This window comes from Agelaius phoeniceus, chromosome 18, assembly GCF_051311805.1.
Source record: "Agelaius phoeniceus isolate bAgePho1 chromosome 18, bAgePho1.hap1, whole genome shotgun sequence".
Classification (NCBI taxonomy): domain Eukaryota; kingdom Metazoa; phylum Chordata; class Aves; order Passeriformes; family Icteridae; genus Agelaius; species Agelaius phoeniceus.
The window spans coordinates 2,973,378-2,985,540 of record NC_135282.1 but is presented as its reverse complement, the minus strand read 5'-3'; the positions used below and the strand labels follow the sequence as shown (position 1 = coordinate 2,985,540).

The window sequence follows — 12,163 nt, the reverse complement described above, 5'->3', positions numbered from 1 at the left end:
GAAACCAGGACCTAGGGCAGACAGAGGTTAAAATTTACCCAGTGCTCCTGATAGACTGGAAATAGAAACTTCTCCCTCTAATACCAATACCAGCTCTGGTGCCAGACCAGCTCTCTGTCATCTAAACTGGCTCTGCCTTTGCTGCTGCTGCCTGTTATGTGACCAGGGGAAGTGTCCCTGCTCCTTGTGCTTCCTATTGCAGCCAACAATTTGCTTTTTTTGCCATACCAATTAAGCAACTCTAAATTGGCATCCTGCTCATTCTCTTCCTTCTCTCCTCACTTCTGGCATTGCTCTCCCATCCCCTCCTGTGTGCTGGCACGGGCTTTCCTCCTTCTCATAGTGAGGTGGTTCAGGAAGTTGAACCAGCAGAAAACTCACACTGTCTTTCTACCTTGCAGAAATGTGGAGGAATATATATACATTTATTATTTTTATATTATTTTGGTGCTTGTTTAGCTCTCAGCACTACCCAGGGCTGGGCTAAGCTGTAATGGACATAGCCTTCCACCTCTGTCATAAGTTTCCACTGGGGCTCTGTGCATCAGAAGTGCCAGGTGAGTGAACTTTGAGCCATGATTAGGGTTTCTGTGTAATAAAATAAATAAAAAGAAGACATTTGATGCTCTCTCATTCAGCCTTTTTTTTTTCTCCTAGAAGTAAAAATGAAATATTATAACACTCGCTTGCCTATGTTTAGCACGTCCGCTGACTTGCCATTTTGGAAGAAGAACCAGTTCTATTTTTAGAGCTGAACTTCCTGTTTGAGCTCTCTTTAAGTTTGTCCTTTGCCTAACACAGGCAAACTCTTTAAAAAAAATCTTAGTTAAACTGGGACAGTTTTGCTAAAAACAGTCATGTTCATGTCCAGATATAAACAGCAATAAATCTGCTTTGAATGAACATTACAACAAAAATACAACTTCTGAGAGAATGTATTTCCATGATGTCAGGACGTGAAAGTGAAATTGAAGTGATGTGTTGGTGTGGTCGGGCATCTCAAAGCCTCTGTCTACAGGTGGATTTGAAGATGAATTGTCCATGTGGAAAAACCAAGCAGAACAGCTGTTTTAGTCACACTGTGTTTCTGCAATAAGCATCCTCTGCTTTAGCTCATCCAGGCTAGAAATGAGCTGTCTTATTTTGGAGTGATCCCACCCAAAATCCTAAATATTTTATGGTAGTTGTTATGCCTTAGTGTAATAATATACCTTAGTTCAGAACTACCTTCAAGCGTCGTGCCTTTATCTAAAAATAGATATAAATACCAGCATGTTGTGGAGGTTTGATGTGACCATAGCCATATATTTCTTCAGATGTTCTCATAAGTGTGGGTACAAGATGTGTGGGAGTGTTGCAACCCTTTGACACCTTCAGATACCCTTCTAGACCAGAGGGGAGCTGCAGGATTGCTGCTATAGTGCTCATGTTGATGGGTAATGTGAGTGTAGTGGAAAGTCTTCTTTCATTTCCTAATTGCAAAGTATGAGGGAAATCAAGTTTTCCTTGTTATGGGCTGATGATGAGACTTCGGAGGGCTGAAAGGTTATAATTTTTATAACATTTTTCTATATTTGTACTGTTAGATATACTTTATCTTGAGACATTTTAGGAAGTTATTAATTTAAATAATTTAAATTATTTTTAATCTTAAAAGGAATTTGCTAAGATAAATAAACCATAAGATTTTCCCCAAAGTTATACCCCATCCCATTTTTTCTTGGACCTTATTTTTCTTTGTATAATTTTTCTTTGTAAAATGTATTATTTTTCTTTCTATAATTGTTATTTTTGTGGTCTGTGTTTTCAGCCACCTGGAGTATGCTTATACTTCAGGTTAATGCATTGGGATATAAAAAATTATATAAAAAAGTGAAATACTTCTTTGTATAAGGAATTATACAAATTATAATTATATTATTAGACTGGCGCTGGGGACAGACAGACAGACAGACGCGGCCGAGGGGACAGGGAAGGCAGAGCTGGGCACAGGGGATGCCCCCATTGCAGCACAGAGAGGGTTCAGGGGATGCCTCCATTGCAGCACAGGGCACAGGGGGTGCTCCTGTTGCAGCACAGGGGGTGCCCCCATTGCAGCACAGGGCACAGGGGGTGCCCCCACTGCAGCACAGGGAGGGTTCAGGGGATGCCCCCATTGCAGCACAGGGCACAGGGGGTGCCCCCATTGGCACAGGGGATGCCCCCATTGCAGCACAGGGAGGGTACAGGGGATGCCCCCATTGCAGCACAGGGCACAGGGACGCCCCCATTGCAGCACAGGGCACAGGGGGTGCCCCCATTGCAGCACAGGGGGTGCCCCTATTGCAGCACAGGGCACAGGGGATGCCCCTATTGCAGCACAGGGAGGGCACAGGGATGCCCCCATTACAGCACAGGGCGGGCACAGGGGGTGCCCCCATTGCAGCACAGGGGGTGCCCCTATTGCAGCACAGGGGGTGCCCCCATTGCAGCACAGGGGGTGCCCCTATTGCAGCACAGGGAGGGCACAGGGATGCCCCCATTGCAGCACAGGGAGGGTACAGGGGATGCCCCCATTACAGCACAGGGGGTGCCCCTATTGCAGCACAGGGAGGGCACAGGGATGCCCTGCTGTTCCCGGGGGCCGGCGGTGCTGGGGAAGGCGCTGGGCGAGGAGCTGTGGGGAGAGCTGTGAGCGATGGCCGGGCTCGCTTCCCTTTGTTCTTCTGTGCCCTCTGGTGGCACTGAGAGCGATGGGATCGGGACGCGCCTCTTAATTTGCTCCTACCCTGGCTCTGAAATGCAGGGAATGTCGGGAACAGCTCCACTTGAGTAAGGAGTTTCTGCTCGGGTTCACATCCCTCCCCGTTAGCAGGGGATATCATAATGGTCTCCCGTGGGCAGCAGAAGAATACGTGCTCCCAGCTCCGGGAGCTCGGGGGGATTAACTGGGATGCAAGTCAAAGCCTCAGTCTTTAGGTACAATTAACCCGCTAGCGAGGCTGGCAGATTTCCTGAGGCTCTGCCAAAAATGCTGCTTTACAAACCAAGGATTTTTTCCTCATAAGAAGCATAAAGATTAGGCAGGAGCAGCGGGCCGGTCCCTCGGCGTTGGAGGTTGGTTTCTGGTTGTCAACACTGTATTGTACCTTCAGCACAGATCTCAATTCAGCCACAGAGGGTTAAAATAATTCCCCAAGGTAGCTTTATCCTCTTAATGGACAGGCTTGATAATCATTCTTACAGAAAGGACATTTCCTCTTTCCTCTGCTGTGGGGGAGTTGCACCTTTTCCTGCTGGTGCTGTGCTGGAGAAGAGACCACAGCCTAGAAAACTCTGGTGTCGTTTGCAGCTCTGATTCACACCTCCTGTGCATTTCTCATACTCTGCTGTGTGGTTCATGTTTGAATTGCTTCCACTGCTCCAAATATCCGTGCTAAATCCACATCATGGAAAAGGATGGGCCATGCTGAAGGCTGGAGTCTGGCAGCTTGGATAACCTGAAGCTCAGGCAGGGGAAGGCAGTGCTTCACTTGTTAAAAATAAAAAATGGCAGTTGCTGGACAACAGAGGATATGATTTTAGTCCCAGCATTTCCCATTCCCTGCTCCCTCTCTGAAAAATCGTTAAAATATTTAATATGTGAAGGGAAGTGTGGGTGCAAACTCTGCAGGGGAGATCAACAAGAGCTTTGCTGAATGACTTCAGAGCTGGAGCCCATCATTCCTTCATCCCAGAAGTGTCTGGGGTGGGCTTGGTGAGCTGTGATTTGGGAAATCATTTGCTGGTGCAGGGAAGATGCCTGTGCAGCCTTCATTCCTGGAGGGCAGTTCTCTCTCTGACAAGGGGACAAGGTTTGCTTCCCTCCTTGTTTTACCAAGAAATCCAGAAGACCCACCCTGTGCTAAAACAACTTGTCCAGGGTGGGCAGTGGGAGGCAGGGACCCTGCACAAGTTGTTTTTCCTCCAAATGTTCATTTCTATGTGAAAAAAATATTATATTACAACATATGGAAATGCTGTACAATTCAATCTATGAGAATCTTTACAGTGTCTTGGTCATTAGGCCTCTAAATAAAGAGAACTGATATTATAAATGCTATTGTCACCTTAATTCTAATGGGGAATTTACCAATACATGAGCTGGAGTAACTTGATACGTTTTTAAGGTTTTAAGCAAAGCATAGTTCTCCTGTAGCTCATACTGATGGATTTTTTTTTTCAACTTACATCCCTGCAATTGATTCTTCTGTCTCCTTCTTGCTGTTGTCTGTTCCTCTTGTCAGAGATGGCACTAGCTTGTTTCTTAGTTACTGTCTTTGTCATCCTTTGGGGATTCACTTGTGCTCCATGAGCAAGCAGCAGGAGAGGAAGATGTTTCTTTAGGCTGTAAAATCCCCCAGCAGCACCACTCTGCCTCTGAGTCACATCTGCTGCCAGAGAGGAAGCAGTGCCTCCTCATCCCACATTCCCCAGTGCAGAGCTCCACTGGAAAAGCATCCAGGGAAGTCAAGGGTGAAGTGGTGCACACTCCCTGTCAGCAGGGAGAGACTCTGCCAGGCTCCAGGGGTTTGTTAATCCATATCCAGGGGTGATGAGCTGAAGTGAGGGACAGGGGGAAAGAGGGTGAGAGGCTGCCAGGGTCACTGAGGTCCTGCTGGGACCTGCTGGGCTGCCCCAGGCCTGATTGAGGGCGTCCCTTCTTTGAGAACACAGTGAGTGTGACCAGGGGATGCCTAGGAATTGGTTAACAGAAATGGATCATGGTAAAATGTGTGTGGAGCTGCTCAGAAATCCAGCCTGACCTGAGATCTCTCAGCCTGCCATCACTTTTTAGGCCTCTGTGTGCTTCTTTGCCTTGCTCTTTACCCTCCTAGATGATATTTTTTCACCTTGTACTAGGAACAGGAGACAGAAGAAAGAGGTGAATTTTTTCAGGACAGAAGAGATAAAGCTGGCAGTGAGCCAGAGCTGCTGTGCAGTGGGCAGTGAACACCAGGATGTGAACCTGTAATTATACATCTCAAATTCTGTGAGCAGTACTCCAAGAATCATTATGTATAGGCTTGTTTGACAGTACTGTGGCTTAAGAGAAAAACATCCCCTCAAATTACTCTTTAATTTGGAAGTCAAGAGATTATCAATTCAAATCTTAAGCTCTTCTGCCTGTAATTGATAATCGTGTTCATTTAACAAACCTGCTATTGAACTGCTCCTCATACTCTTAATTCATCAGGTAACTGCTGATTTTTCTTTTGGAAAGGAAAATTGAGAGGCTCTACGAGGTTGCTTCCAGCAAAGCTGAGATCAGACCTAGACTAAAATATGGCAGATCCCGGGCTCAGCCACGCAGCCCTTCAAATGCAATCTTTCAGGATCTGTGTCCTCTGCCCCTCTGGGCTGGAGCCACTGCTTTGATCCCAGGCCCTGGAAGCAGAGATCAGTTCCTTGCTGGCTTTCATTAGGGGCCTGTTTAACAGGACTCCACCCCAAGCTGCTAACCTGTGGAACTGAAAAAAGACCATTCCCCTAGTTTAAAAAAACCCAAAAACACAACAAAACCCTCCAACCCATAACTAGATTTAATGTATTTTTTCAAACATGCAAATGCCAAATTTAAGGACTCTTGTGCTTTTTCACACATAATTAAACTCTCCCCATCCTGCCTCAAGGTGGCAACACTCCAGACAGTCCCAAGCCCAGTCCGAGGATGGGCTCCTGTTCCTTGGCCTTGGAATGAGGACTTTGACTGACAGGCTGGTGGAACTATTCCAGATTAACACTATATAAATTTTTCTTTTTGATTTCAAAGCTTTACGGTCTTGAGTTCCTTTGCAGAGTCATTATCACATCTGTCACTGTCATTGCTATCAGGGGCTAAGGATGTTTGTAATGGAGAGCAGCAATCCAAGCTATTACTCTTGCTGAAATACTGCTCCCAAGCACATGATAGACCAGGTGCTGTAATTATTAATAATTCCCTCTGATGGTGCATCGCAGCCCTACATTTTGTATTAATGCAAATTATTTTGAGTTATTTCTTTGGCGATGAAAATTGTTTTGGAGAGATTTTTTGGAAGCATTGCGAGTTTGTTTGCTGGAATCCTCTCCTGGAAATGAGGCATGTCTCTCATGGGCTCCTGTTCACTCCACACAAATGAACTGCTAATTAGGATGATGAAATTGCTGGGAGAGGTGAAACCTTCCAGTTGGCCAAAGAGAAGATTGTGGATTAATCTGTGTAAAGCTGAAGGCTCGACTAAAACTGCTGCTCAACATTCTGGTGCTAATGAGACTTGTATGTCTGCCACTCGAGGAGCTGAAAGTAAGGCTTGTGGTTTTTGTTGAGAGATCCAAAGTGGGGGCTCACTCCTCTGTGGCATTTAGTGCTTCCATCCACTGGAACTGGGACTGTTCAGCAGTTTACAGTATCCAGTGATGCAAGGCAGTTTTTGCTCTTTGTGGATAGTTTTTGTACATGAGTAAAAGCATCTTGAGAGACATATGGATGTTTAGAAAATTGCAGTATGATTTGGAGAGCAATTTGTCTTGCCTGCCCCCTGCTACCATATTGTATTACTTCTTCATAGTTTTTAATGTACTTCTGCTCACATCAATTCGCATAAAGGAGGAAACTGCTCTCTCCATCTCTGTGAAGAACCAGGTGACCTGTTCAGTGTCACATTGGGCAAAAAGTCGAGCTCCAAGTTAGTTCCTTGCTGACTGTTTGAGCTTCTTAGGAGCCATGGAAGGGCTGGTACTGGTCTCATCCTCTTTTCCTGCAGTTTCCCTGCAGTCACTGAGAACTGATATATATATATATAGATATATAAAATAACATACACAAATGTATGATACATAAATGAAGGCAAGGCAGCTGTTCTGAGGTGCTGCTGTGTTGCAGGAAGCCGCCGGATCGTGGATGTGATGGATGTGAACACGCAGAGGGGAGTGGAGATGAGCATGTCTCAGTTTGTCAGGTACTACGAGACCCCAGAGGCCCAACGGGAGAAGCTCTACAACGTCATCAGCCTGGAGTTCAGCCACACCAAACTGGAGAACATCGTCAAGCGCCCCAACGTGGTAAGGGAGCCCCTGGTGCTGGGCTTTATTGCAGCTTCTTCCCAGAAATAAATCGGGGAATTCAAACAAGGTGAGGGGAAGTGCCCGGAACTCCTGCTCGTTTAGTGTCAGGATCTCATTTTTAGCCAAGTAGAAAGTTGGTCTCCTTGACAGTGGAACTTAATTTACAGGAATTAGGTACCTGATGAGCTGTTAATCATGCAATTTGCACTGATACACAGTTCCTCTCAAGGTATTTAGGGGAAACTTCATCCAAAATTAAATATTATCTAGTATTTTTCCTCCTCTAAAGAAGCTTAAACTATCAGGAAGCTTGAACTCATTATATATGAACACTCCTTTTACCCAAAAGAAATGTTCAGGGGGTTGCGAAGCAAAAAAAGTTGGGAACACAATTGTTAAATGTAGAAATGTTTACATAATTAAATCAGCATAATCACTGCTATGTCAGAATTAGCAGTAGTGGAAGGGGGTAGATTTGTACAGACTTTCTAAAGGTAGAGGGCTCTTGTGATTTTATTCCCGATGGAGTCACTGGCATGAAACTGTGACCTTCTTAGTAAAGATGATTTCATTTATCTCTGAAATGTAGCCATGTGTGCTGTGCTAGCATGTAGCTGGGGGTAAAACTACAGCTCTGTGATGTTTTGTTTTCAGACACTTCTTACCTGGTTTCTAAGTCCTTTTCTAGTTACAGCAGCAGTTTTTTCTGCTGGGGACATCTCTTACCCAAGCCAATAGAAACACCACACTTCTGCCTGAACAGGTCACAAATAGATGGCAGCTCTAATTGCTGACTTGTAGAAGTAATTCTTAACTAGACTCCTTTGTTCTTTTACACACAGATCACAAATTTGAATATTAAACACTTATTTAGAAGTTCATTCAGATTTTTGCTGTCATTCAGACACTTAGCGGGCAATTTGAAGGTGCTCTGGGGAATTTCTTGTGTTCAATTGATCCCGGTTTTCCCAAACACATTGTGCTCAGCGAGCTTTTAAAACATCTGTGCAAATTTCCTGGGTGCTTAGAAATGAAATACGCAGTTAGGTACCTGTTATCACGTGTAAATGGTTATTTCATAGCTGTTTTTAATAGCCTGAGTGCACAGTTGTTTGTAAAACCAGAAATATTTAGATCTCACTGAAAGAGAGATTTGCATTCCCATGGGAGTAGAAGAGAGGGTGTTGTGGAAGTCCAGTACCTAAAGTCAGTTCCCATATATTTGTATGAGATATTCCCTTGAATCCTGCAGAGTTTTGAGTCCAGAATAGGGCAGGAATACCTGGTTTAAGTTCCCTGCTGTGTAAACTCTGGGTTGCAATATCAGAATGTGGGAATTATTTCAGAATCAGGGCAGTAAGAAGTTTGGTTTTCACATACAGTTGTGATATTGATGGAATCAGTTCTATTTCCTCCTTGAAATGGAAGATATTAGCATCATATAATCCCTTTAATGTTTGCTTTTTAATGTTCATAAATGCAATTTCTAGGCTGTTGGCTACAAAAATGCCACAGACAGTACAAGAGAAGGGGCTCACATGAGACAGAATTTGCACTCAGATAAACTGACTGTAAAACTCTCCTCCCCCTGTGTTTTAAAAAGGGGTTGAATTGTGGTGATAAAATGCTGCACCTTAACAAGTTGAGTGCACAGGACTTTTGCTGAACAGCAAGGTTCTCCCTGTCCGTGAGCATCTGCTGCTGTCACTGGGGGAGTGTCAGCCAACAAGAATATGTCCTACCACGTGTTCAGGAGCTAACAGTTGACTTTGGTGGCCTTTCAGGTGGACTTAGTCGACTGGGTGGACAATATGTGGCCACAGCACTTGAAGGAGAGACAGACGGATGCTACCAATGCAATTTCAGAGATGAAATACCCCAAAGTGAAAAAGTAAGTCTTTAAAAAGTTCTGCTCTTGACTGCCTTAAATCATGTTAACTTTGCTGAATACAGTCTTTAATCAAGCCTCTTTGAAAAGTGCATTTTAATTTTTCAGTTTTGAGCAACTTTTTTTTGAAAATGACAGACTGACCTTAAGTAGTAAATTCTCTGAAAGTGCTGCCCAAGGAAATCACATCACACAGATATGTCACACAGATATGTCACACAGATATGTCACACAGATATGTCACACAGTATAGTCAGAGTCCTGCTGGAGCCTGGGCTCACATCCTGCCCAGGTTCTAAACTGCTAATGACAGGCATTATTAGCTGAGAAATGTTTTGTGAAATGAGCTTGAAGTCCATTTTTAATGGGTGTGTGTGACTTCCTAGAAACTCTGTCATGGCCATTCCTGCCAGTTTGCCTTTCCATTCACTTTTTCAAAAGCAAGGTCAAAGGCTGGACTGACTGTCCAGGCTCAGGACCTGCTCAGGGCAGGTTTGAGACTGGGCACAAGAGCAGTTTGTCCTGGTTCTATCTCAGCTCTGTTTTGGGCAAGCATGGGCTCACCTGGCTTTTTCTTCTGCTTTAATGTCTTCCTTGAAACTTTTTATGTGGTGATTGGAAAAAGGAACTATTTGGGGGCCTCAAAATGTGCACTGCAAGTTTCATGGGAATGAGTACAGCTGAGATAGTGGTTCCTTTAATGATGTAATGACCTGTATGGCTGATGAACACCAGGTAATCCTGGAAGCCCTTCACTGCTGTTTCTGTTTTATTGGCCAGACTGAATGCTGGCAGCATCCCAGGTTCTGCTGTTGAACCGACCTCTGGTGTTCTGCAAATCACTCAGAACTCCTTCCAAACTGTAAAATAGATTGGTACCAACAGATACAAAGGAGTGTGCAGTCAGGAAGTGATGTGTAGCATTTACTCTTGTTCTGTAAAAATAAACATTTTGGAAGGTAAAGGTCTCCATAAAAGAAGAGACTCTGTGACAGGCATTGGGGATTATGCTCAGCTCCACTGATTTCAGTGGAAGTTAAAGATGTTCCTACATTTTGAAAAGATCAAACTGCTCATTAGGGTAACTGGGTGTGGATTGGAGTCTCCATGCATTTGGAAATGTCCTAAGTGACTTGCCTGAGGTCACACAATAAACCAGCAGCAGAGCAGTGCTTGCTTCTCAAGTGGTTAGTCAGCTAAATAACATTATTTATAATTTGCCAGAGCTAAGAAACTGAATCATGATTCAGGGCCTAAGGATTCATGGATAGTTCAAGGTAAGAAGTAAAGGAAACAACTCCTCTCCTAGAGCAGGCACACTCCAGATGCTGAAAAAGATGTAGCAAGTAAACAGAGCAAGGCAGAGATGGTTTGAAGGATAAGGTAGCTACATGACTAACAGAATTTAGCAGAAAAAGCAGAGTATATGCTTGCAGTTCACTACTTGCATCATGAATGCCAGATGGTAGGTTTCAAAGGGATTTAGAGACGTACCAAATCAACAGATTTTGACATGGAGTTTTTCCCATTTGTGGAGCGTGGCCTGGTAGGAAGGCAGGAGATGCCTGATGCCGTGGAGGTTGCTGTCACTGGCAAAGGGAAGGTGGAGGTTGACAGCTTGATAAACTAGTAGATGTGATAGGTACAGGGAAGCTAAACACTGAAAGACTGTGAACGCTTGAAATGTGACAATAGAGTTTGATGTTGGAAAAAGGAGTTATCAGGCATGAGTGTTAAAGGCGAGGGTGATGCAGCTGGAGCGATGAGGATGTTGCTGCTGAGTGTCATCTCACAGAAAGACTAGAGAAGGATGATTTACAGCACTGTTGGCACAAACTCCTCATCAGTCTGAAGAAGCCACAAAGACAAAACCAGTAACAAACAGTGACAGTCTGTGAGCACAAGAGAAGCTGTACCAGATCAGGACGAAGATCTGTAGCTCTCAGTAACCTGTCTGCTGTTGAGTGCTGCCATTGATGCCCTGGCAGGAGTGTAAGAATGGTGTGAGTGTAAAATGATGCCGCTCCTAAAAATTACCTTCTGAACTTTGACTGTCTGCAGTTCAGGCAGGGGCTGTCCTGAGGTAGAAGTGGTTTCTGTGCACTCAGTGACTCTCAAAGAGATTGCTCTTCCATGAGTGTGTCTGGTTTAAAGATGAACTCCTCAAGAGATTGGCTTTCTCCATCTTTGGGAATTCAACTTGATCTTTTCCTGTAGAGATACTGGTCCCAGCTACTGCTGTGAGTATCCAGAGGATTTGAGCCCTTACTAAGGAAATCATGCTCAGTTGTGGAGTCACTTGCTTCACACTGCCCATTCTTTTATGTGAATCATCTATATTTATATGCTTTATTAATGACTGCTGCTCAGAAATGGGATCGATTCATTCCTTTCTCGTTCTCAGCATTCCCATAATGCTGAGAGTTTGCAGTATGCCATCCCCACCATTAACGTGTTCCCTACAAACAAAAAGCACTCCAGCGAGAGCGCTGCAGTTTCGCAGACACAGATGGCATTACCAGACACAAATGTCTGTCTTGGCTCCTGCACGTCGAGTTCCGTGCTGGGAGTGAAGTTAGAGAACGCTCCATCTGCTGCTTCGGGTACCACAGCACCCTGCCCTGCGCCTGGACTTGCACCATTCACTTCTTCCAAAATTCTGGGTAATGAAGGGATGTTTCTGCCGGTAGGTAAATGGCTGCTTACCTCACAGGAGCCTTACAGGACTGAATGAAATGGGGCAATAGTTTATGTCCCCTCTTTCACATCCCAAGGTGCAAGTTCCTGAGAAAAGTTCCTGCAGACATGGGATCCTGGATGAGAGTGGGAAGATGCTGTGTAATCAAGAGCCAGCAGAAAAAGGCAATGATATTTTAACATCAGCTTTTAGAGGCAGAAGCTTGTTATATCACCAACACAATTTTCAGGTAGCTCAAAACAAGCTGAGATTTGTTTTTCTGTTTAAATTCATCCAGAACTGAAGCAATCTGGATACAGCTGAGTCAACAACAACAACAACAAAAAAGTACTAATTTGATTTTTCATTTATCAAAAGAGAGAGCCCTGCTGAAATTATTATCCTCTTTATTAGGCTTTGTGTTTGTAGCCTTGCAAGATTATTTGCAATGCAGTGGCAGTGAATAGCTACAGTTCAGGACATGAAACAGTACCAGGAATTTCTAAGAACTTGGTAATATTTGTGCTGTGGAA

General features: G+C 44.3%; 1 protein-coding gene across 3 annotated transcripts in view; it reads left to right on the top strand.

Annotated features, from left to right (window-relative positions):
- Nucleotides 1-12,163, top strand: part of KDM2B (lysine demethylase 2B) — a 103,726-nt gene that overhangs the window by 17,368 nt on the left and 74,195 nt on the right. For all 3 annotated transcript variants that reach the window (XM_054645618.2, XM_077187821.1, XM_077187822.1), the window contains exons 5-6: nucleotides 6,884-7,062; nucleotides 8,850-8,956. In XM_054645618.2, the coding sequence (XP_054501593.1) occupies nucleotides 6,884-7,062; nucleotides 8,850-8,956 (286 nt within the window). The remainder of the gene's footprint in view (nucleotides 1-6,883; nucleotides 7,063-8,849; nucleotides 8,957-12,163) is intronic.